This window comes from Melospiza melodia, chromosome 24 (assembly GCF_035770615.1).
Source record: "Melospiza melodia melodia isolate bMelMel2 chromosome 24, bMelMel2.pri, whole genome shotgun sequence".
In the NCBI taxonomy this organism is placed as follows: domain Eukaryota; kingdom Metazoa; phylum Chordata; class Aves; order Passeriformes; family Passerellidae; genus Melospiza; species Melospiza melodia.
In genome coordinates, this window is record NC_086217.1 from 11,828,366 (window position 1) to 11,853,236 (window position 24,871).

Here is a 24,871-nt window from a genome sequence, read left to right on the forward strand (position 1 = left end):
GCGCAGCGGGACGGGCCGCGCCGGGCCGTGTCTGTGCGCCGCGGCGAGCCCCGGGCCCGCGGGCAGCGCCATGGCCGAGACGATTGTGAGTGCGGCCGGGGGAGGGGCGATGAGGCAGCAGATTCCTGTGGGGCCGGAACGGGGCACCGGGACGGGGGCCGGCGGCGGGGCCGGCGGCGTCCGGGCCGGGCAGCCCCCCGAGCGGCGGCGCGGGCGGGTCCCCCGTGGATTTCCCCGCGGGGGTCGGGGCCGGGAGCCCGCGGTGCCGCTGGGCTCGGGGCGGGGGCTCGGGACTGCTCGCCCCGGTGAACGGCTCCCGGCGCCTCCCGGCGGGCTGTGCCCCGGAGGGAAGCCGGGAGAGCGGGAAGGGCTCCGGCGGGGTGACGGCGGGACGCGGGCAGCTCGCCGTGCCCCCTCCCGTGCCTGCCCCGTGTTTGTGTCCCCTCCCCGCCCACGCCGTGCCCGTGTCCCCGTGTCCCCGTGTCACACAGCCGCGGTTGAGCGTCCCCGTCAGACCCGCTCGAGTCCCAGCGCTGCCCCTGAGCGCTCCGGGGACACCGAGGTTCACATTTGTCCCTGTCCCCGAGGGTTCCTCTCCCCGTTCCCCCTGCCAGGAGCTCCGGTTTCCCGGGGGCCGCCGGAGTCTCTCCCCGCTCCCCGCTCCCGGGGCTCGGCCACACCAGTGCAGTGCCCGGTAACACCAGTCGGGCCGGTGCCTGTGTCAGTAACTCCCCTTGCAAGGTCTGGTGCGGCCTCCTGAAGGTCTCATTCCACTCTGAGGGCAGAGCTGTTGGAATGATTCCCCCCTGCTCGCAGACATCACCCAGTGCTGCCCCAGAACTGCTCCCCTGGCTGATTCCAGGCCTGTGGAAGAGGGAGGAGGAGGGGAGAGTGGGCAACATCAGTTTGGGGGCTCAGGGTGGGTCTGTCCCCCTCCCTGAGCCCGTGCTCCCTCATTCCCAGATTATCCGTGTGCAGTCGCCGGAGGGAGTGAAGAGAATCACGGCCACCAAGAGGGAAACGGTGGGGACGTTCCTCAAAAAGGTACCCAGGGTGCCCAGTGCCTTCCCAAGGGATGGGGCAGGGCTCCCCTGGCTCTGTCCTGTGGCAGATCCGTGTTTAACCCCCCTGGCAGCAGCGAGGAGCAGCATTCCATGTGGAGAACCACACCTGGATTGGTGCAGCTTGTGTTGTTCCAGAGGGAAAATGAGAAATTTAAAGAAAAAACTCCCTGAGTTTCTCTGTTGGGGCTTCCTGGGGTGGGAACTTTCCTGGGAAGGGGTTCTCCAGGGAAGTGGCAGCTGGGAAGCAGAAGGGGAGCTGTGGGATGGCCAAACCTGCTGCTCCAGGCGGGTTCCAGGCTGCTGGATTTGGGTTTGGAATGTTGTTTGGGTGTGTTGTGTGTGCTCCTGGTTCTCCAGGATGGGTTTGAAGGGAGCAGGGCAGGGATGGAGTGAGATCCCAGGAGCCCCTGAGGAAGGGAGCACACTCTGGGGCTGGGGCTGGCCCTGCTGTGGTGCAGCTGCCTTTGTTCTTCAGGAAGTTCTCCCTTTGCTCCCCTCCTCTGGAGCCTCGGCCTGGGGGTTCTTTGCTCCCTGAGTGTGTTCCTGAAGGGAAGGGAAGGGAATGGCAGCAGTGGGAACCTTCCCTTTGTGAGTCACAGCTTGGGCTGAGCTGTGCCCCAGACAGGACAGCATTCCCACCTGGCCAGGACAACCCTGCTGCTTTTCAGGGCTGCCTCAGGGACACTCCCTGCAGCCCCAGCCGAGCAAGAGGAGCTTCCAGCAGCTCTGGAGCCTGTGCAGAAGGAGCTGCTGCTTTCCAGGGCTCGGGTTACTCGGGCTGGAAAATACTTCCTGCCAGGACAAAAGCACCTGGGATTGCCTGTTCATCTGGGGCAGGCTCTGAGCTGCAACAGGGACGTGTTTGGGTTTATTTCCTACTGCAGGAACAGGAAAGTGGCAAATTTTCCCACCTGAGGTCTGTGTTTTATCTAAATCCAGGTCTCTCCTACCTGTGCTGTGGGTTTTAATGCTGGAATGTTCAGCCAGGGGCTGGGTTTGGTGTTTAGGGGGGCAGCTGTAGTTAGAGAGGTGTCAGATTGCTGCTTCCATTCCAGGAATGAGCCTGGATCTGCTCCAGGAGTGCTCAAGGAATAAAGGGCTGGGGAATCTTCCCTGTCTCCTGTGGCACACCCCGGGGAAAAGCACCCAAAATAGTCACTCTGGGTGTGCTCAGCATCAGGAGTCAGCTCCATCCTGCTGTTAATGTGCTGTGGGATTTGTCTGCCCCCAAAAATGGAATTCTGTGGCCTGAGGAGCAGGAGCTGATCCCTGTGAAAGGGTCCCATTCAAAGGGATCACTCAGTGCTGCAAATCACAGCTGAGCTGACAGGAAAAAAACTGCTTTTCATGGCTGTGCTCATGTGACAGCTCTTTGTGGCTCATCAGATTTGTCCTGTGGGCAGGACCTCCCTGACTCCGACCTAAGCCGTGGGGATTGTTTTTATTAATAAAAATAAAGGCCTTTCACTTCAGAATTTAGGGCAAAACCTGGCAAACAGACAAACTTTAAACATCACTTTTAAACTGATGAAGTTCTCAAGGGGCCAAATGTGCAAATTATTTTGGCAGGGAAGAGGTGCTGGAGTGATTCCAAGTGAACCAGACTTAATCTGAGCTGGGAGAACCTGCCTGGGGACCAAGGGGTGGCTGCTGTGGGGTGAATTCCATGGGAGGGAGCAGAAGAGGGGGGAAACCAGCCAGAACAGCAGGAAGAGGTTGAGTGGAGAGGGGAATAGAGCTGAGGGCAGAAGATCACAGAGGTGGAGATGTGGATTGTGGAATTCTGAGGGCAGGAGGATGGGAATGACTTGGTGGTGTGTGCTGGTGCAGCTGGAGCAAGGAAGCTGGGCTAGTGGAGAAGTTCCCCCCTGCAGTCCTGCAGTGCTTGCCTGGCTGTGGCTGGAGCTCTGCCTTTGTGTGGTGTGAGGCAGGGACAGTTCTGGTGGAGTTGTTTCAGCTCCTGCTTTAATCCACTGCTCGTTTTTTCCAGGTGTTTCCATCTCTGTTATGCCGAGCTCAGGATTGGGGTGAATTGAGCTGAGTTTGTGCAGGAGGAGCTCTGTGGGGTCAGCTGTGGCTCTGAGCCCCTTTCAGCAGGCTCACACCTCACACCCTGTCCCTGTTGCCTCTGTTGCAGGTGGCCAAGGAGTTTGGCTTCAGGAATAATGGATTTTCTGTGTACACCAACCGCAACCGGACCGGCGAGATCACGGCAGCGCAGAACAAATCCCTCAACCTGCTCAAGATCAAGTGAGTCCTCACCAGGGGGGGGGGCTCTGCTTGGAGCCTCCAGAATGGGAGAAATCACATCCCAGCAGTGCCCAGCTCCCAGTGCCACTCCTGGGATTGAGGGGAGGGCTTGGTGGCTGTGCTGGAATGGGGGTCACAGTGACATGGGACAGGTGGTGGCTGTTGCTTGGGTCACTCCTCGGGGCATGTTTGCTGAGGGGAGGCTTCATCCCATTTTCCCTCCCTAATCCCTGCTTTCCCCTCTTTGTCCCAGCTTTCCTCATCCCCACTCTGCCTCTCTCATCCCCAGCTTTCCCTGCCTCATCCCCCCCTTGCCTTCCTGTATCCCTGTTTTCACCCTTTCATCCCTGCCTTCCCTCCCTCACTCTCCTTTCCCTCATCCCAACTTTCTCTCCCACATCCTTGTTTTCACTCCTTCATCCCCACTCCCTCCTCCCTATTTCCCCCTCAGCTTTGTCTCCTGCTGGAAGGATTTGCATTTATTGCAAATTAAAGCAGGAAGAGGTGGCTCACAGAGCAGCTTCCAATTGCCACCTGTGCTGGCCTGGTTACAAGTTGTGCCACATTCCAAGTGCCACCTGGTGGAATTTGTGCCACATCCCATGCCCTTCCATGGAATGCCTGCAGGGAAGCACCTTGTGGCTGTTGCCTCCCACAGCTCCCATAGCCCTGTCCTGTTTACCACCCTGCAGGCACGGGGATATGCTGTTCCTGTATCCCTCCAGCCCAGCTGGCTCCTCCTCAGAGACCATGGACACCTCTGTCTCCCAAAACTCCCGGCCTGGGGGGGCCCCCCAGGTGGTGGAAGATGAGATTGACCAGTACCTGATCAAGCAGGATGGGAAGATTTACCGGAACCGAGACCAGCAGCTGTAAGTGGGGATGGCTCCTGGTGCTGCCCCGTGGAGCTGGGGCTCAGCAGAGCCTGGAAGTTCCTGGGGGAGCTGCCCTTGGCTCCATCCTGAGTGCCCTCAAGGGAAAACAGCCCAGGGAGGAAGCAGATGCCCAAATCCCAAGTTTTTGGCAGGAAGGACTCACTCGTTGTTCAGATGGAGGAGACCCTGGTGCTCGTCCTCCTGGATTTTGTGCTCCTAAAGCACTGGAATTCTCTAGATTAGAATGGACATTCTGGATTCTTCCTGGGCAGAGTTAGAAGGATATTGGGAAGGAATTTTTCCTGTGGGGATGGGCAGGCCCTGGCACACGGTGCCCAGAGAAGCTGGGGGTGCCCCTGGATCCCTGGCAGTGTCCAAGGCCAGGTTGAATGGGGCTGGGAACACCCTGGGACAGGGGAATGGGATGAGCTTTAAGGTCCCTCCAACCCAAAGCATTCCAGGATTTGCTGTCCCAAGCAGGAGCACTCTGTGCCTTCACACTCAGCCACTCCTCATAAAGGAAAACATGGAAGTGAAGGGAAGGAGTGGAAGTATCCAGTGGCAGAGGTTTGGAAGTGGGACTTGGGTCTCTGCCTGCTCTGGCTTCCCTTCATCAAATGTCTGCCTGACCTCTCCATGAAACCAGGAAGTCCCTTTTGCTCACAAAAATGCACCAAAGTCCAACTTGCCAAAGCTCTTCCTTGCAAGAGGCTTAGGGAAACAAAGCAGCTTCTCTTTATGCAAAAATAGCACAACAACAAGTTAAACCCACCCAAAACCTGCTCTGGTGCTGCTAACACATCCTCTGCTGGGAGGGGGCTTTTAATTGCTTAGTGTTAATGAGCCAGTTGGGTCCTGGCCTGATGTCTGCTCTGGCCTTGGGGCTGGAACCCTCTGGAATAAGACTCCTGAAAGGGTTGGAGGGAGAATTTTAAAGGCAGGAATTTGTGCTAAAGCAGGATGATTTGCCCTTCCCCTGGGGTTGTGCTCCACGTGGTTCATCCTCAGTGCTGCAGCAATGAGGAAGTTGTGGAGAATCCTCCCTGCCCTCCCCAGCTGACTGTAAGTGATGGGATGTCACATCACTGGAGCAATAAAGGCAACCCCACCACTCTGTGGCAGAAATGTTGCCTTGAACTCGCCCACATTTCCAGAGGAATTGATGGAGCTGTTCTAGCAGGGAGCCGGGGCCCAGGGGAGGGTGCTGAGGATAAAAGGAGTGGTCTGGGCTGGTTCCTGCCTTGGGGAGTGTGGATCAATCTCCAGTGAAGGATGCTGAGTGCTTTAGCAGCATTTAACTCTATGTTCTGTACATTATCTGCCACAAAACATCCTTTAAAAACCTCCTGCAACCAGATCCCATTTATTGTTCACACAGCCCAACCTCACTGCTCCTCTCCTGGGCCTTTCCTTTGGGAACCAGCACTGACCTGGTGTGGGTTTAGGGTTTTTTAAAGCAATCCCCACAAAAGGAGATGCTTTCCCCTCTGTAACCCTACCCAGCAGGACTTTATCTGCCTGATAAACACACACTTCCCTGGTTGTTCCTGCCCTGCCTGATAAAGGATGAACATTTTGGGTTGCTTTTTGTTAAAATCACCCTGCCACATAGGGGGTGGAGAATTGCTCAGAGCTCATGTAGATCTTCCACACCAAACTTACTCCAGAGAAACTTTTACAGGCTGATTTTTCCATGATTAATAAGATTTATTTATTCATACTTCAGTTTCCAGGTGAAATGGGATTTAACCCCAGTTCTCTCTCTCTGCCCAGGTGTCGCCACGGCCCCTTGGGCAAATGTGTGCACTGTGTCCCACTGGAGGTAAGAGCCCCAGGAAGGTGCTGCAGGCTCTCCCCAGTTCCTCCCAGTAGGAACACTTTTCCTGGAATGGTGCCTGCCAAGAGGTGGCAGCTCCAGGCTGGAATCCTGCCCTGCCCTGCCAGAGCTGCTGGTTTGGGATCACTAAAGCTCGAGGCCTTTGTGGCCCTGGGTTGATCCTGGTTAAAGCTGGTTTTCTGCAGTAATGAGTTTAACAGAAAGTCCTTCAAAAAAGCTCCTTTCTCCCTCAGTCCTCACTTTTCCCTGGGTTTTCTTGTTTTGTCCCCTCTCTCCTGGATCCCAGCACTTCCCAGTTTAACCACCTGGCACAGGGTGCCCAGAGCAGCTGTGGCTGCCCCTGGATCCCTGGCAGTGCCCAAGCCAGGTTGGGCAGGGCTTGGAGCACCCTGGGACAGTGGAAGTGTTCCTGCCATGGCAGGGGGTGGAATGGGATGGGCTTTAAAGCCCCTCCCAACCCAAACCATTCCATGGTTGTCCAGGTTGAAGCAGCTTTAGTGATACCTCCAGACGTGCAGGGCTGTGTAATTTATGGCACAAAGCAGCAGCCACCCCCCAGAGGGGACCCTGCTGCTCCAGGATGGCTCTTCCCCTCTGCTGGAAGTGCACTGGCAGTCCTTGGCCGTGTTGGAACAGCTGGGCCCGTTGTTTGTTGTTAGATATTGAAAGGAAAAAACCTTTTGCCGTCAAGATTCTGATTTGTGGGGCCAATCTGTTCCCAGAGCAGCAGGCCACCATAAAACTCCCTGTTGTAAAGCTCCACTGTTTGCATCCCAGTAGTAGCTGCCTTGCAAATGAGCCTGAATTTCCTTGATTGCTTCCACATTGGCGGGGTTGAGTGTGGAACATGCATTTGCTGAGGGATCAGGGTGTTATCAGACAGGTGTGTGACCCGGCCCTGCTCTGTGCCGTGTTTTTGGCAGCCCTTCGATGAGGATTATTTGAACCATCTGGAGCCTCCTGTGAAGCACATGTCATTCCATGCCTACATCAGGAAGCTGACCGGAGGGGCAGACAAGTAAGGAAATCTCTGGGTTTAAGGGAATCTGGTTGGAGCTTTGGGTTTTTTTAACACAAATGAAAATACAGACAGATCTCAGTGTTGGACATGAGGATTGAATGGCAAACGAAGGAGAAAAAAACACATTAAAAAGTTGAGGTTAAAAGGAAAAGGCAAGAGGGAAAAATTAAGTCTCTCTTTTGATTTTATGTACCCATTTTATTTCTATTTTTTTCTTTTCCTGTGGCAATATGATTCCTTCCAGGAAACACTCCTGATGGGAGGGAAGGCCACATGGAAAGAAAGAAGTTCCCTAATTACACCAAGCTCCAAGCCTGTTTCTCAGCTGTTTCTCAGACTTGGTGGACTTAAGTTACGCAGGGGTGGGTGGAATCTTCTCCCTGCTATTCCTCAATACCATTGAGACTTTTAAAATCTCTTTGGGAGATGCAGCTCAGGTCCACAAGACTTCCATTTGAAGGGAACTTCCCTTTCCAGGAAGCCTTGTGCACATGAAAGGAGGATTTGCTGTGGTGCTACAATCTCTTACTTCCCATTTCCCTCCATAAATGATTGCTCCAAAAGCATTTACTGTGCTAACAGCAGCCTTTCTTCCCCCTCTTCTTTTTCTTCCCCCTCTTCCTTCTCCCTTCCTTCTCCCCCTTCTCATCCTTCTCCCTCTTCTTCTCCCACCATTCTTTCTTTCTGTTCCATGTTTCTCTTTCCCCCCTTCCTTGTCTTCTCCCCCTTCTTGTCCTTCTCCCACCTTTCTTTCTTTCTGTTCCCTGTTTCTCTTCCCCCTTTCTCCTCCCTCCTCTCCAGAGGGAAGTTTGTAGCCCTGGAGAACATCAGCTGTAAGATCAAGTCGGGGTGTGAGGGACACCCTCCCTGGCCCGAGGGGATCTGCACCAAGTGCCAGCCCAGTGCCATCACCCTCAACAGACAGGTGAGAGGAGCTTGGGCACCTGCATGGGGACTTCCAAAAACGCCAGCCAGGAGCACAAAGCCTCCAGGTGTCAGGGCAGTCCCATCCAGGTCTTCAGGCCTTGCCAGATGGGTTCCAAAATGTCCTGGGTCAGAATTTCCTCCCAGCGTGAGGACTGAGCTGGCAGCACTGGGGAATCCTGCTGATAATCCCACTGGTTTTCCTCATGGGATCATCCAAAAGGCCACTCAAGTTCTGCTGTTTCCTCTTAAATTTCAGAGTCCTTCTTCCTTCACCCTCTTGGGGTGAAGGTCCCAGTGAAGCCCCCAAGGTGCTGGGGGTGCTGAGCACATCCCAGAGCCCAGCCTGAGCAGGGAGCAGTGCAGAGGGGTGGGAGCTGAGCAGAGGGAGGAGGGAGGGGGCCCCCAGCCTCTCCCCCAGCCCTGCTGTGCAGGACCCAGCTCCGGAGGGGGGTGTCTGTCCTGGGAAGGGACCGGAGCCAGCGGAGGACGGCCTGACACTTGAACTTTGTCAAACAGAAATACAGGCATGTTGACAACATCATGTTTGAGAACCACACAATTGCAGATCGCTTCCTAGACTTCTGGAGGAAGACAGGGAACCAACATCTGGGATATCTGTACGGCCGGTACACGGAGCACAAAGACATCCCGCTGGGCATCCGGGCGGAGGTGGCAGCCATCTATGAACCCCCCCAGGTGAGAGCCAGGGCCACTCACAACTGGGGAACACACCTTTTTAGTTTGGAAAACCTCACACAGTATTCCCAGCTGCAGGCCCACAAGGAAAACTGTCCTGAGAAAAGGTGAGAGCCAGAGCCCTCAGTGCCGGCTCAGGATCAGGGAACACACAAACACCTTTTTAGTTTGGTGTTTCCAGCTGCAGCTCCCCAAGGAGCTGAGGAAAAGAGGACATAATTTGTGTCCTTAACATCACCATCCATTGCAGCCAGAGAAAGAATTTTCAACCCTCATTTTGCTTTTTGTTGTTTTTCACCCTTTGATAATTTAAATCCAGGGTAACTGTAACTGCAGATTTCCCTTTTAATCTTTCCTTGATTCCTGCTTTTCCAGCAGATTCTGTGCTAGGAAAAAACAGTTGCATCCCTTGCTTCAGTTCCTTACCAGCTCTCTGAGAAAATTTAAGCAGCTTAATTAGATAGAATGAAGTCTAAATGATTTTAAAACGAAATAATGGAGAGGCTGAGAATGGGTTTGGCTGGAGCAGCTGGAATCCCCACTAGGTGGGGCACGGCACCACTCCTCAGCCGAGTGCTCCTCACGTATTTCCTTCCTCCTCATGGTTTCTGCACGGCTGCCAAGTAAAATCCAACAGATTGTCAGTGGAAAAGGAACAAATGGCTCCTTGGGAGTGTGGCTTGAGAGCAGAGTGGCACAGGGAGGTCTCTGGGGTGACACCAGTCTGTGGTGATGCCTGAAGGGAAGCCCAGACCTCTGTTCCCAGCCCCTGCCTCACTGCCCACAGTGGCTACCCTGGTTTTTGCCCAGTTTTGTGTCACTAACCAGTGTCTCTTTGCTGCAGATTGGTACCCAGAACAGCCTGGAGATCCTGGAGGATCCCAAAGCCGAGGTTGTGGATGAGATTGCAGCAAAGCTCGGCCTCAGAAAGGTTAGGATACGTTGGGTGTCGTGTCTGTGTGTGGCAGGGAAGTGGTCAGCAACTCTCCAGCTCCATGGGTTTATCCAAGACCCTCTAGGCTACCTAAATCTTGCTAAAGTGTCAGCAGCTGTACGTATTTAGGTCCAAAACTCAAATCCAGAGGATTTTCCTGAGCACACGCCCCTCACAGGGCTGTATAGCTGCAGTAGCAGGGGCAAAGCAGCACAAACTCCATCTTCCCTTTCTTTCCCTTCCAACAGGAGCCATTCCACAGGGATCATCTCCCTGGCCAGTGCTAATTTGGCCCAGACGGGGCTGGAGTTGCCTTTGTGCTCCGTCTCCAGGAGCTGGGGCTGCCCTTGGCTTGTGTTCCCCTCCTTGGTGCTGCAGGGAGTCAGTGCTGTGTGGGGTTAGGGGTGCAGGTCCCCCTCAGTTCCAGGCTGCAGTGATCCCGTCAGGGTTCCCTGATTTCCTGACAGCCCTGAACCTGCCCTGCTGTTTTCCGCTTTGGGAGCAGCGTTGGTATGGTGGGAATGCCAAGAATGGGATGTACACAAACAAGACTTGACTTGCTGGAGAAAACCCGCCTGGCAGAAGGCTCAGTGCAGACTGTAAACATCTGGGGAGGGCTTTGTTCTCTCTGATAAGATCCCACCCCTCGCCAGAGGCTGGAGCAAAACTTCTCAGAATGTTATTTATTTCCATGTTCTCCCATCAGATATTTTTAATCCACGGGACTTAACACGTCACCAAGTGCTGGCTGCAGGCTTTGGTCTGCCTGGGCTCCGGGGGAGTTGGGATCAGTTCTGCCTTGGAAGGGTTAATGGGAGCTGGGGTTGGCACCTGGGTGGAGAGGGATCATGCCAAGGTGTGTGTCCCTGTCACAGCTCTGTGCGAGGGTTGATGCCGAGGTGTTTGACACACGACACACGTGTGTGAGAGGATTCACTCCGAGGTGTGTTTGTACCACAAAAAGCAGGAATGTGCTTGCTGGGGTCGGTGCTGACTCCAGTTTGGAATGAGTTACTCCAGTATGAGCTTTCTCTTAACCAGTACATGCAGGGTTCAAACTGGGATTGTGTGAGAGGGTCAGGCTGGGGCCACCTGAGCTGCTCTGTCACCCCCAGGTGCTGGATCCCACTCCAAACTCTCCATAGGAAATGCTGGGGGTGGGAGAGGGTGGTGGCACAGAGGCCTCTTGCAGCCTCCAGATCTTTCCATGAAAAAATATTCCACAGTGAAACCTAATGCTGCAGGTGCCCTGGCTGGCCAGCTGGCATGCTGCTGCTCCTGGAAATGGGATTCCAAGGAGCAAGGCACAGCTGGGAGAGCCATTCCCTGCAGCAGTGTGCACAGGGCTGAGGGGAGCCAAGAACATCGTGTCCTGTGAGCAGAAAATGTCTGAGCTCTTCTGGTTTCCTCTTTCCTTCTTTTTTTTGGTCCTTTTTTTCCTTGAAGCAACGTTCTCCATCCCCCATTGCAGGTTGGCTGGATATTTACTGACCTGGTCTCGGAAGACACACGGAAAGGCACCGTTCGATACAGCAGGAACAAGGTGAGATCCAGGTGTGATCCAGTGAATTCCCAATGAATTGCAGCTCCTGAGCCAGGCAGAGGGCTGAGCCAGGGCTGCAGGTGGCACTGGAGCTCTTGGGAGGTGGGGTTTTCCAGGCACTTCTGAAGGAAAGAGAGCTGGAACCCTTGGAAATGTTAGGGATTGAGCAGTTTGGGAAGCAGGCAGAGCTGCTGGAGCCCTTCACGCCCCTGCTTTGAGGAAATGGGGCTCATGAAATCATGGAATAGTTCAGGTGGGAAGAGATCTTAAGGCCCATAGAGTGCCACCATGGTCAGGGATAACTTCACTGTCCCAGGGTGCTCCAAGCCCTGTCCAACCTGGGATTTCCAGGGATCCAGGGGCAGCCCCAGCTGCTCTGGGCACCCTGTGCCAGGGCCTCACCCTGCTCACAGGGAACAATTTCTCCCTGAAATCTCATCTATCCCTGCCCTTTTTAGGGCTAAGAAGGCTCCAAGGAGTGGAGTGGGATGAGGGACAAACCCAGTGAGGCAGAGAGTGACTCAGAGGATGTTCCCATGGGCTGGGCTTTGTGACACGTACGTGGCTCAAACTTCGACCTCCACAGCTTCCTGTCCTTGTAAAGCCAGTGATATCCATATTTGGAAAGTGAAACTTGATTTTTCAAAAAAAAAAAAAAAGGTGTGTAGAGGTGGGTGGGACTCAGCTGGGGCAGTCCTGAGGCAGCCCAGAGCTGGGGAGCTGACAGGTCACATTCTTGTCCCGGGCTCCTCAGCAGCTTTCCACGAAAGCGTGTTTTCCTGGGGTGTTGGTCGTTTTCCTTGGCTGCAGCTCAGGGAAATAGGTCTGGGCTACGTCACCTTGTCCTTTGGCTGATTGGAGTCCGTGCTCTCCCCTCAGGACACGTATTTCCTGAGTGCAGAGGAGTGCATCACAGCTGGCAACTTCCAGAACCAGCAGCCCAACATCTGTCGCCTCTCTCCCGATGGGCACTTTGGATCCAAGTTTGTCACAGTTGTGGCTACAGGTACAAACTGGCCTCAGCCCTCAGGCTTCACCTGAATTACCTCTTGGTAGTAGAAGAATATGCCAAAAATCACACGTCCTGCTCCCCATCTGTCCTATTTAACAAGGGGTTTGCTCTATCAACTGAAATACTTCCTCATTCTTTGTTTTATCCTCTCTGCAATACTCACTCATTATTTATTTGCCTGGTTTTTACTCTACAACTGTTTAAAGAGACTTACTTGAGGCTCAGCCCCACCTCTGTGACCCAGAAATCACACTCTGCCTGCAGCCAGGGCAACAACTGTTGCTCACTTTTTATTTCAAATCCTTAAGCTCCAAATTCTGTTGCCTGGAAGCAGCAATGCAGAATCACAACACTCCAGAGTTATGGATTAGTTCCTCCTTCAGGAGGGATCTTTACCTCCCTCATGTTGCTGTCAGGGAAACCTGACAGGGAAAAAAAATCTGTCAGGGGGAAAAAAAAATGTTTGGAAACATTTTTTTGGCTGAGTAAAACAGAAGCTCCTGCAAAGTGCTTATGGTTAAAGCCTCTGGTTTTAGCCATTTTCAGGGAGTCTCCAGAGGCACTGTAGATGGGCTGGGCTGGGAGGGGGGACACTGGCATGTGCTGGGAGGGCTGGAGTGTTCCCAGTTCACTCTGTTCTTCTCCATGGGATGACACATGTCTTCATTTAAACCTTCCCTGGAGCGGAATCGCTGGTTCTGGCTCTGTTTAACACAATGAAAAAACCCTCATGACTTCCAAATAACATCCAGAGTGAAAAGTGAAAGTGGGATGGGACATTGCCTGCCCTGAGCCTGGCTTTGTAAGGGTTCCCAGGGCCTTTTTTTCTGTGAAAAAAGCTCTTTTTTTAGTTAACAGGCCCGTGCCTGTACGTTCCAGCCTGCTAAACACATCCATCTCTCATTAAATATAGATCTGTATCTCTCTTTTATACATTTATTTATTTATTTTATTTTTTTATTAAACAAGGTGTTTTACTGAGCAAACACACTGCGTTCAGGCCTTCCCCTGTCCTGGTCTGTTTAATTTCTAGGAGTGTTTGTTCTGGAGCAGTGAGTGATTGAGGTTACAGATCAAAGGGTAGAAAAGGAATATTTCCTCTTTGCTGTTCCAGCTAATTTCATTCTCCTCTGTTCAATCAGCCCAGCAGGTTCTATTTAAACACTCGAGTCCCTCTTTTTGTGCTGCAGAAATGTATTTGGATAGTTTGCCTCAACTTTGCCTTTAAATCCTCCACATGGATTAATTCCTATTCCCTCCTGAATTCCTGGCTTTGGAAATAGTAACGTTTTCCTACCATCTGCCTCCCTCCTCTCTTTCCAGTTGTATTCCAGTGACACATGACCTGATGTTGCTTACATTATCCAAATGAGAGTGCCAAACATGTGATCCTTCCATCAGCCAGGCTCCTAATTCCCACTTTCCATGTCAGATTTCCACCAAACCATCCAGTACAGGCTGAGAAAACACTGTTCAGGCCTGGCATGGCCAAGTGATCTGCAGCTCAGGGATTCTTGGGAGTGAAACAGGGCCACAGGAGCTGCGTGCCTGAGTTTGGTTTGGAAAAGGAGGAGAAACCTGCAGGGTAGTGGAGGGTGATGCTGTCAGAGCCCCCAGAAGGGCAGCTCCTCCTCCTTGGAGCTCGTGGCAGAGCATCCCTGCTGTTCCCTGGGCTCTGTGCTCTTGGGATAATTGTGGAAATGTGTGTGGCTATAAAAATGTGCAGTTTAGAGGGAATTCTTGCTTAAAATTCTTGCCATGCAGCCCCAGCAGCAACTTCATCTCAGTATTCATCTCTGTTAGCTTTGTGTTTAATCATGAACTCTTGGAATTGTTAAAGTTGGAAAAGAGCTCCAAAACCATCGAGTCCAACCTTAGAGCTGCTCTTCCAGAGTTACACCAGGGAAATCACCCTGTGCAGGATTTCCAGAAGAATTTATTCTCGGGAAGGGTTGTGAGATGGAGCCCCCACCCCTGGAGATGCTGGCCTGGGTGACAAGGTGTGGATCGGTCACAGATCAACCTCGGCGACCCTGGGATCTTTAACCATGCTCTCCTCCTGCAGGTGGTCCTGACAACCAGGTGCACTTTGAGGGGTACCAGGTGTCCAACCAGTGCATGGCCCTGGTGCGGGACGAGTGCCTGCTGCCGTGCCGGGACGCGCCCGAGCTGGGCTACGCCAAGGAGTCCAGCAGCGAGCAGTACGTGCCTGATGTCTTCTACAAGGTGAGGGCTGAGGGGCTGCCCAGCTCTGGGGTGTGCCCCTGGGTCCAAGCACTGGGCCTGAGGAGCAGCAGGGAGGATTTGGACCCGCTCTGGATGCACAATATTCAATGTCATAGAGTGGTGGAGTGGTTTGGGTTGGGAGGGACCTTAAAGCTCATCCCATTCCATCCCCTGCCACCTTCCACTATCCCAGGGTGCTTCAAGCCCCATCCAACCTGGCCTTGGACTCTTATAGGGCTGGAGCAGCTCCAGCTTCTCTGGGTAATCTGCCCGGGCCTCATCCCCCTCACAGGAGAGAATTCCTTCCCAATGTCCCATCCAACCCTGCCCTCTGGGAGTGGGAAGCCATTGCCCCTGTCTTGTCACTGCACCCCTTGTCCAAAGTCCCTCTCCAGATTTCTTGGAGCCCTTTTAGGCACTGGAAGGGAGTCTCAGGTCTCCCTGGAGACTTCTCCAAGTAAATATCTCCAGGTGAATACCCCCTCCTCTGGATTCATTCCAGCAGCTTCATGTCCTTCCAGTGCTGAGGAGCCCAGAGCTGGAGGCAGCTCTGCAGGAGGGGTCTTGGAAGGACATGAGGTGTCACTGCTGTCCCTGCCTGCTGCACTTGGGGGTTGTTGGTGATGGATGGAATATCATTATTCCCTTGCCAGTTGTTCTGGAGCCCTTCAGCCCCTCCTGTGCCTGCATGGCCGAGCTGGGAGCTCTGGATCAGGCTCCCTGCGAGTGCCGATAGCGCTGCCAGCCCAGGGCTCCTGGTGCCCCATGAGCAGGGACAGAGGAGTTAATTAATGGCACTGCTGGCTGGCTAATTAGCCATCCATCACCCCGTGTGTTATCTCCTTCCTGTCCTGTCTGCTCCTGCTGCCTGTGCTAAAGCTGTCCTTTAAAGAGCACAGGACAAGGAATGCTGCCTTTGTTTGGGAGGAGTGGAATGAGGGGATTGTGCTCCAGGAGTGGGAATGGAGCTGATCAGGGTGTTCTGCATGCCCTGAACCTGGGACTGGGAAGTGCTAGCTTCCCTCTGAACCTCCATGTGCCAGGCTGCTGGCCGGCCTTGACCCCACCTGGAAACAGGGAACACCTCTGGGCTGAATCCAGCGCTGGAGAGGGAGTGCAGATGGAATCCTGCTCTCTCTGGAGCAGGCAGCTTCCTCCTAGGGGCTGATAAGCAGAGCTGGGTGTGCAAAGGCTGGCCCTGAACGTGAGGAGGGTGAGATCATCTCTGGCATGCCCCCATCCCACCGTGGAGCAGCCCAGGCCGTGCCACACTGGGGCAGCCTCGCAGGAGGTCCTGCAGGTCTGGGGCCCACATGTGGCCCACCCGGCGTGCTGGGAGCAGCAGGAAGCCAGTGGGTGTTCCCACCAGGGCTTCACTCCCATCTCTAATCTGAAGCAGGGAGATAAACAAAATGGGAACGGATGGCTCCAGCCTTCCATGGAAATTTCCATCATCCACTGATTCACTGGGTCGGGCTGCAGCTGATTTCATGTTTCAGAGCTTCTCTCCCTGATTGCCCTTTCCAGAGCGCTCGAGGATGGCCCCGCCGGGTGGGATTCTCCCTCAGCCTCCAACGGATTTGGCTCTAGGATCCCTCAATTATTTTTGAATGTTCTTAAATCTGTGGAAAGCTTAGTCACTCCTGGCTTGGGAAACCTTTGGGGTCCCATTAAATGTGCAAGGCTTGAGGTCAGAGACACTACCTCATCCTGGGATGGTGACGGCAGCCGTGTCCGAGCCCCGGTGAGCTCCTGGAGGAGCAGGAATCTGGTGGCACAGGATGGAATCTTTGGGGTCCAATACCTTGCTCTCCCTTTGTCCCCAGTCTGTGATGTGGGGTCCCCTCTGTGCTGCTCCCCCCAGCCAGTTTTTGGGAGAAAGCTGCACTTTGGAGTAGTTGTTGTTTCCTCTGGGACTGTGCAGAGAAAAGTCCATGTGCGTTCCCATACAATATCCAAGTATTCATCCGAAAAGCCCTTTAGGATGAAAGGAGCTCTACAAATTAATTCTAACTGGATGAGGACCAGGAGGCTGATGTTTGTGGAGTGGGGATGTATTTATAGAACAGCCAGATGTGAGGCAGGACCCGTGGAACTCGGATCTGTCCGAGGGCAGCGCGGTGGATTCGCCTCCAGATTGTGAATGGGAAAAGGGGCTGCTTTTCTTCCATGGAAGTGGGAAAGCTGATGGCATTGGCATTGTCCTGTGGTTTTCCTGAGCCTCCAGCTGGATGGTTTCTATATTTCTTTACCATTCTCTTTATGTTGGCCCCTGGCCTGCTGCTCCAAGGAGCCACCCCCATGGAATTGGCTTTGGACCTGCAGCCGTTGCTGTCCTGGCTCAGGAGGGGAGAGCTCTGCCCCAGTGGGGAACTCGAGGGGTTTGGGGACTGTGAGAATGAGTTCCTTTGCTTTGAGGTGCCTCCCCAGGTGAGATTAGCCAGGAGGAATGAGGGATAAATGGATCCCTGCTGGCTTCCAGGGGTGTCTGGGAAGCATCAGGGCCCAGCACTGGTTCCAGCTGGAACAGGGCATAACCAGCACGTGCTGCTTGGCCAGCTCAGCACACAGAGCTCAGGAAGGAGTCCAGGATGTGCAGACACGGACACAGATCAGGATAAGGACTGTGAGTTGAGATGATGATGCTGCAATGGCCACTTCACCCAGTTTCTGAGCTGGATGTGGGTGAGCCCAGCTGAATATTCCACATGATTTTCCATCCTGTCTTCTGTCCTTGAGCAGCCTCCTCTGTCCATCTGGTTTTAGGAGACAGCTGGATTGATTTGGATTTCATTGAGAATGTACCTTGGGTTGATATTCAGCACTGGGGGAGTGCTCAGGATGCAGCTGGGGGATCCCTCCCTGGGCTGCTGCACCCCAGCCCAGCTGTCACCTCCTCCCAGTCCACTGGAGCTCTGCAGTGCTGAACTGCTCCACCATTAGCTTCATCAGCTGTGGGAAGAGATTCCTGATGTTTTACAGAGCTTTAAAACTCCTGGATAATTGGATTTGGGGGCTGGCTGGCTTTGTCTCTTATCACAGGTATTTGTGACAGCTCAGCGCAAACACGATGTCATCGTCATCCTCACAGTGAATTGCATTTTCCAGCTGCCTTAACATCCTCCCCAGAGTTCCTTTAGGATGGTTTGATGTGCCTCCAGAGTTTCTTTGGGATGGTTTAACATTCCCCCAGAGTTTCTTTGGGGTGGTGTAAGACAAAGGCCCTTTACAAGCGTTGTGCAAGAGCCCTTTGCCCTCGAGTCCTACACGTGCTCTGAGCTCTGCTGTGGCTGAGCCGTGTCTGAGCCCTGGCCTGGCACCAATGACACGTGTCCCATCCCTCCCTGGGACAACCCGAGCCAGGGCCCTGCTTTTATGAGAGCCCAGCAGGAGCTCTGAGGCAGGCTGTCCCTCCATGGCATTGGAAATCCTCTTCCCAGGGACAGCCAGGCTCGGGGAGTGTTCACTGACGGGGAGGGAAGGACTTCCCTGGCTGCCCTCCCACCAGCTCATGAGCCGCCTTAGCCTCAAATGTCCCAGCTGCTGCGGGGAGGAGGATGCTGGATTAGCTCAGCAGGAGTCTCCTGGGAAGGGTTTAACTCTCCCTGACCTGTCACTTGCTCTCGGAGGAGTCACTTTGTTTCTGCACCTCAGCCCGTGCAAGGGGCAGGAGTGCCCGGGAAGGCGCCTGCGAGTCAGCAGGGGGAAGAGCAAAGCTGGGATTCACTCACACATGGAAGGACAGATGGCTGCCGAGCTCTGGCGTGCCTTCAGCAGAGGGAGCAGGTCGGGAATGACGGCGTGGGATGCGGGATGCTCATGGCACAGGACGGTGACGGCAGCGTGGGACGGTGACAGCAGCGTGGGGTGGTGACAGGGGGATGCTCACAGCTGTCCTGGGACGTGGATCCTGAGCCTCCCTCCTGGCTGGCAGCTCCCCTCACCCTCTGTGGGTAATCCTGAGGCCACCCAGAAGTTTTTCCATCGTGCCAAGGTGTCTGTGTTCCCACCCTTTTCCTGTTCTCCCTCGTCCCTGTGCAGCTCCTGCCTCCAACAGTGGCTTGAAGGGCTCTAATCCCAGCCTTGATGCAGTCTCCACTGGGGTGATGCATTGTCCAGACCCTCCAGGCCTTGCTGCTGGATTTTCGTCCTGAAGCCAAATGCTCCTCACTGCATTAACCCCTTCCTGGCCTCCCTTTGGAGCTGCTGCCACTGGGCTTTGGGGGTCTCAGGCTGCAGCAATAACCGGATGCTGGGAGGGTCCTGATGATGCCAAGCTCAGGAGAAAGATCTTTCTCCCAACAATCTCAACTTGATGTTCATTAAGGCCTTTAAAGTATAATTAAATAATCATGGTAGTGGGAGGGGAATGTTGGGGCTTGAGGGGACTGTCCTGTCAGGATGAGGGGACTTGAGGGGAGCAAAGTTCCAGTCTGTGGATGTCTTGGAGGCCTCAGGAGCATGCCATGAAAAAGCAGGCATTTAACATGGAAATCCCCAGAGGGGGAGATTAAAGCCAACAGGTGCTGGAAAAATGTTTCTGCATATTAGAACTTAATTAGATTGGAAAATAAATTCCAGATGGGCTAATTATGCCTGAGTTGTTGCAGGTCCCTTCATGCAGGGGCAGGATTGTGTTTGGGAAGCTGATTGGATCTGATTCCTGTCTCTTGTGGTATCACTGAGATCTAGAAGCAGGTTGGCTCTGGGGTCCTGTGATCTCCCAAAAAAAGGCTCCACAGCTCCTCCTGCTCCTGTCGGAGCCAGAGAGATCTGAGGCCACAACCTGTCATGTGCGAGGAGCAAAGATCCTTATCAGGATTGCCTTTCAAAGGCGCTTCAAAGACTGGAAGGGAGATTTTTTACAGAGGGAACAGTTCCTGGGGACGGGGGTGCTGGGGAGGGGGTCGGGAAGGGAAGGGGGGCTGTGCCTGGAGGGGAGCAGCGTGCTGGAGCCTGCTGGGGCGAGGTCTGGCTGGGAGAGGGGTGGTGCTGGCTGCTGCTCCGCATAGCTGTGCTGTGTAAACACCAGGGAGAGCGGGGGAGTGGTGTTCTCCGGGAGAAAACACGGCTGGGAGAGAGGAGAGGCAGTCCTGGAGTCAGCCCGTGCTCCCTGGCCCAGCCCATGGAATGCTGCTCCCATCCCACATGGGGAGAGCGGGGCTTTGTCACCTTTGGGAGGTGGCAGCTCCAGATCCAGCTCCCGCCACCGAGAGCCCGTGGATTGTCCAGTACAACGTCCCTGCCTGGGAGTTATGGGCGTATGATTTATGTGGGGCTCCATGAATGATTTATGCCACGTTAAGTGATGATTTAGGGAGAAAACACAACCCCCTCGTACGGAATCTTTAATGAAAAGTGTCAGTTCTCCGGGATTTATTTCCGAAGCGGCGTTTGAACCCGGCGTGTTTGACATCAATCACGTCTAATTGTCAGGTTATGATTAATGAACATATGCCGGCCGTTTGTCTGCCTAATTAAACTTTATGTTCCCTTCGTCTGGCAAAGCAAAACAAGTTTACGCCATGGGATGTGCTGGTTCCAAGGGTCTGGGTGCGAGGAAGTGCCTGGATTCCCAATTCCCAGATGAAGAGTTGTTTGAGGCACTCCTGGACTTGCAGAAAGGCAGGTTTGCCTGGGCTGAGGAGGCAGAGGTGACCTGTCCCTCTCTTTGAGATGGAGCTGCTGCCTAAATGGTATTTAAAATCATGGAATCGTGGGATACCTGCAGTTGGAAGGGATGCTCAAGGATCATGGAGTCCAACAACCCCAAGAATCCCACCTTTACACTCCATGGATGATTCCAAGCCTCTCTCTAGTGGGAGACAAGCCCAAGGTGGTTTGTGACTCCACAGTCTCTTGGCTCACAAGGAAACAGAGACCCTGATTCCAGAGATGCTGGAATTACAGAGATCTCCAGCCCCAGGGAGCAGCAGGGAATTGAGCAGCCCTGCACCACCCATCCAGGTTCAGGATTCTGCATGAGCATCTCCAGGGCAGGATCCCTTGGCCTTCACACCACTTCCATGCTCAGCAATAACCCAACTCTTTTTCTTTCAGGACATAGACAAGTTTGGGAACGAGATCACCCAGCTGGCTCGCCCGCTCCCGGTCGAGTACCTCATCATAGATGTGAGTATTCCCTGCACGTGTTTGCTTCCCACCGGAGATGCTCACAGGGGAGCAAACTCTGAAATTCCCACTGGAGGGGATTCCTGACACAGATTATCCTCCTCTGCCTGCCGCTGCCAGGCATTGCCAGCAGGGAGGTGGCTGCCCTGCTCCGTGGTGGGGTCGGTGTGGTGCCAGGAACACGTTTGTTTTCCAGGAAAACACTGCCTGGTGCCTTATCAGGGCTCTGAGCTGGCCCAGAGCCACATGGCCGGGAAGCAGCCGCCCTATGGACCTGTGTCCCAGGCACTGCCTAATGAGGAAACTCCAGAGCAGCAATTAGGGATCCATCTCCTTTGAGTGACTCAGCAGGTTGTCCAGAAATGCCTTTTCTTGGAGGAGGGAATTCACTCTGGCAGGGCTTGGCCGGAGCAGAGCTGCTGCCAGGCACGGCACAGCTCAGCCCCGGGGCTGGGAAACAAAGTTACGGTGTGGAAGGCAGGAAAGCAAATAATTGGGATGCCAGATGATACTGCTGGAGTTGGAGGTGGTGCCAACAACCATTAGATCCACCTGGAGCAGCCTCTCGGGTCCAGCTGCCCCTGGCACAGGCAGTGCCAGAGCACGGGAATTCCTGCAGGAGTGGAGGCACCTGTTCCTGGGATACCTGGGGTGTCATGGGATGAAAACAGAGGGGTGGAATGTGGATTGGGATCCCCCCAGGACCTCCCTCCTGCAGCAGCTGCCTGGCACAGGGCACAGCTGTGCCAGAATTGCTGTATCCCAGTGACCTGTGCAGAGAGGGATGCTCTCCATGGCATCTGTCAGGACCATACCCATCATGTCCCTTCAGCTTCCTTAGAAAGGGAGCCAAGGGGTGTGGTGGTGGAATATCACTCTAAATTAAATTAAAGGCCATCAGATCCCTGCAGGATGCCTCACTGTTTGGCTGAGCTGGGATCATAGCCATGGCTGTTCTCAGCTATCTGGACTTGCTTCCCATACCATATCCCACTGGTCTCTGATTATCCTTCCTTAGATTTTTTCTTTTTTTTTTTTTTTTTTTAGATTACTACAACTTTCCCCAAGGATCCAGTCTACACTTTTTCTATTTCTCAAAACCCATTCCCCATCGAGAACCGCGATGTGCTGGGAGAAACTCAGGTGAGGGGAGATTCCTGATGGGATTCCTGGGTTCCCTGGGGCTGGGCTCTGCCTCCCTCGTGCTCACTGACATCTGAAGAGGGACAGCTGTGCCCTCGAGTCACCCCTTCCTGGCTCAGCCTTCCTGGTCCTTCCTGCACGGAGCAGTGTCTGCATGCCAATGCTGCTGCCACATCCACAATGGGATCAGGGCTCCCTGTGCCTGCCAGGCAGCTCCACAGGGGCCAGGAGGCTCCAGCCCCATGCTGACAGCACAAACCTGCTGAGGCTGGGCTCTGTTGCTGCTCCCTTCTCTTCCTGAATTGAATCCTTAAGCACAGAAAGCCATTCCTGCAAGAGGTCAAGGCAGAGGATGGGGTGGGATGTCCCTTTTTCTGTAGGAGCAAGGCTGGAGTTGCCTGGCTTCCCCTCAGCACCTCTTGGATCTGAGATCAGCTCTGGGGTGCTGGGGTTGGTCAGGAGGAGCTCCTGTGGGCCCAGAGATCATTTTTCAGTCAGTTGGGTGGGGATCTGATTTTGGGAATGTCCCTGCACATTGCAGACAATAGCCAGAGGAACAGGAATATCTGTTAGTGGATCCAAATGGGAATTGACTTCTCTTCATTATTGTCCCTCTCCCCAGGACTTCCACAGTTTGGCCACATACCTGTCCCAAAATACTTCCTCCATTTTCCTAGACATCATTTCTGATTTCCATCTGCTCCTCTTCCTGGTCACAAACGAGGTCATGCCTCTGCGGGTACGTAACGGGGCTGGGAGGGTCCTGTCCCCACACCATCCCCCCCATCCCAGGCCCTCAGCCCCTCCAGGGGTCCCTCAGGAGGGTGGAGGTGACCATTCCTGCCATCCCATGGCCCTGGGCAGGGCCTTGTGCTGGCTCTTCCCGACCAAGCTGTTGGGAGAAGGCTTAAAGAGTTTTAAAACCTTTTTTAAACTAAACACAAAACCCCTGAGCTGCTGGGAGCACTGAGGGGGGTTGTTGTCCACATGATCCCAGAGCCAACTTGGCTGCAGCTCCCAGAGCTGGAAATGTTTTAAAAATTATCTCAGAGTCAGGAATTCGGTGGGAACAATGAGGAGATCAGAGCCCCCGGAGCTCAAGGCCAGCGAGGCCCTGGCTGTGCAGCTCTGCTGCCCTTGGCCGGGCACTGGGGCCTGGCAGCTGCCCCGGAGCTTCCCGGGGAGATGCAGCTGGGCCGTGTTTGCAGAGGCCGCGCATGTGCGAGGCAGCCGGGATGACCGTGGGCAGCTGGAGATCAGGATGGGAGCAGGGATGGGGGCTGGAGTGCTCCAGCATGGAAGGATTGCTCCTCTGGAGGGTGGGACTGGCCGCAGGGGTAGGGAATAACTCCTGGGGGCAGAGGAGAGGAGCTTTGGGGGTGTTGGGATCTGTCTGAATGCTGGAGAACAGAGGGATAAACTGGGGCACCCCAAGGATGCTGGGAAAGGGAGAACAGCTCAGATTCAGGGTCCTGCCTTGCCCTGGAGTGCTCATTTCCCACCTGTGACTTCCAGGACAGCATCAGCTTGTTGCTGGAAGCCGTGAGGACCAAAAATGAGGAGCTTGCACAGACCTGGAAAAAATCAGAGCAGTGGGCGACCATCGAGCAGCTCTGCAGTAAGAGGGGGGGTCCCTGGGGCAGGGTGTCCCTCAGGGAGGGGGGTCCCTTGTCCCTTGGCTGAGCTGGCTTGGGAGCTGCTCCCAAGCCGCCACAGGGGCTACACTACAGGAGGCTTGTGAGGAGGAGGCTGTTTCTTGGTCATGGGATCCTGGAATAGTTTGGCTTGGAGGGGATCTTGAAGTTCCTGTTCCAGGTTGCTCCAAGCCCCACACAAGCTGGCCCGGGGCAGGGCTGGTGAGGGGGTGCAGGGTGGGGTGTGCGGCAGGATGATGCCAGCCCTGCCCCGGGCTCTCTCCCGCAGGCACGGTGGGTGTCCCTCTGCCGGGACTGCAGGAGTACGGCGCCATGGGCGGCTCGTCGCACGCCGTGGCCGCGGCCATGTGGCCCTGCCAGCACTGCACCTTCATGAACCAGCCGGGCACGGACCACTGCGAGATGTGCAGCCTGCCCCGCTCCTAGCCCCGCTCTGCCCGGAGCCATCCGGGGCGGCGCCTGTCCCTTCCCTCTCCTCCCTGCAGCTTCCAGCCCGGGCTGTGGAGCCCGGCACGGGTGGCTCCGGCCCCCCGGTTACTCCTGGCTCCCTTCTGGGGGCTCCCAGCCCGGAGAACCAACGCTTTCCTCAGCCCGTGCCTGGGCTGGCCCCCCACCGCCCTCAGCTGCTGCCAGCCTGCCCTGGGGGAGCTGGGGGGCTTAGGGAGCTGCCCGTGCCCGCTTCCTACCCGAGGGGAGAGGGAGGCTTTGGCATCTCCCTGCCCACAGCTTTGCTCTCATTCCCTGCCCGCCTGAGTGCCTGGATCCCGACAGCTCCGGCACTGACCGTCTCTGGTGGCATGGGCAGGTGGCTGTCACGTTCCCAGAGCAGGACAGGCACCCCTGGACACCGAGCATGGGGTGGGCACGTGCCAGCTCGTAGCTTGGTGAGCTCTGGCACCCCGTGGGGGCTGCAGGAGGGGCATCCTCTCAGGGTGCCGTGTCCCCCCACTGTGCGTGGTTGGACTCCCAGGGAAGGGTTGCAGGGCAGCCACGTAACTCGGGCACCCACCTGGCCTCCATCGTGCCCTGGGAGCCAGTCCTGCAGTTGGTGCCTTCCCATCCCTCCGGAGCGTGTCCTGGCCGGAGCTGGGGCTCGAGGGTCTTGCCCCCCAGCCTCCCTTCAGCCCCCAGCTGGGGCTGTCCTGGGCACCGCTGGGCAGGGGAGAGGGGCAGGTGGATGCTGGAGGGGCTCAGCCCTCCTCTCACAGGGCCTCTGACCCCCAGACCCATCCTGGAGCTCCCCAGCCCTGGCTCTGGTTCAATCCTGGGGGCAGCGGTTCCAGCACTGCCCCGTGTCCCCTCATGGGAGGGGTCCAGAGGGCCTGTCCTGCTCCAGGACAGCACTGCCCACACCCCAGTGGGGCAGGGACCCCCCGCCCCTCGCTGGGGCTTTCCAAAGGCTTCATCCCAAGGCCCGGCTCCGGGCTGCGGTTGCTTTTCCCCTGGGTGTGCTGGGGTTTGGGGGTGCAGCTCTGGGAGCGCCCGGGCCGGGCTGGGCTGACCCAGGCACGGGGGCTGCAAGTAACGTGGAATAAAAGCACCTCAAACCAGAGCCT

The 24,871-nt window shown here is 55.2% G+C and overlaps 1 protein-coding gene across 1 annotated transcript; it reads left to right on the forward strand.

Annotated features, from left to right (window-relative positions):
* Positions 1 to 8: 8 nt before the first annotated feature.
* On the forward strand, positions 9 to 24,867 carry NPLOC4 (NPL4 homolog, ubiquitin recognition factor). The gene is made up of 17 exons (XM_063175915.1): positions 9 to 85; positions 964 to 1,044; positions 3,202 to 3,314; positions 4,007 to 4,186; positions 5,963 to 6,011; positions 6,950 to 7,044; positions 7,849 to 7,972; positions 8,491 to 8,670; positions 9,515 to 9,601; positions 11,076 to 11,147; positions 12,027 to 12,153; positions 14,225 to 14,385; positions 20,446 to 20,517; positions 21,565 to 21,660; positions 22,283 to 22,399; positions 23,176 to 23,278; positions 23,584 to 24,867. Exons 1-17 carry the CDS (start codon positions 71 to 73, stop codon positions 23,739 to 23,741), a joined length of 1,830 nt encoding a protein of 609 aa, XP_063031985.1. The 5' UTR covers positions 9 to 70; the 3' UTR covers positions 23,742 to 24,867.
* Positions 24,868 to 24,871: the final 4 nt, after the last annotated feature.

What these genes read in the sequence shown, in the direction of transcription:
- NPLOC4 (XM_063175915.1), top strand. An exon ending in CCATCTATGAACCCCCCCAG is followed by an intron (nt 8,671 to 9,514) that starts GTGAGAGCCAGG and finishes TCTTTGCTGCAG; the next exon opens with ATTGGTACCCAGAACAGCCT. An exon ending in GACCATCGAGCAGCTCTGCA is followed by an intron (nt 23,279 to 23,583) that starts GTAAGAGGGGGG and finishes TCTCTCCCGCAG; the next exon opens with GCACGGTGGGTGTCCCTCTG.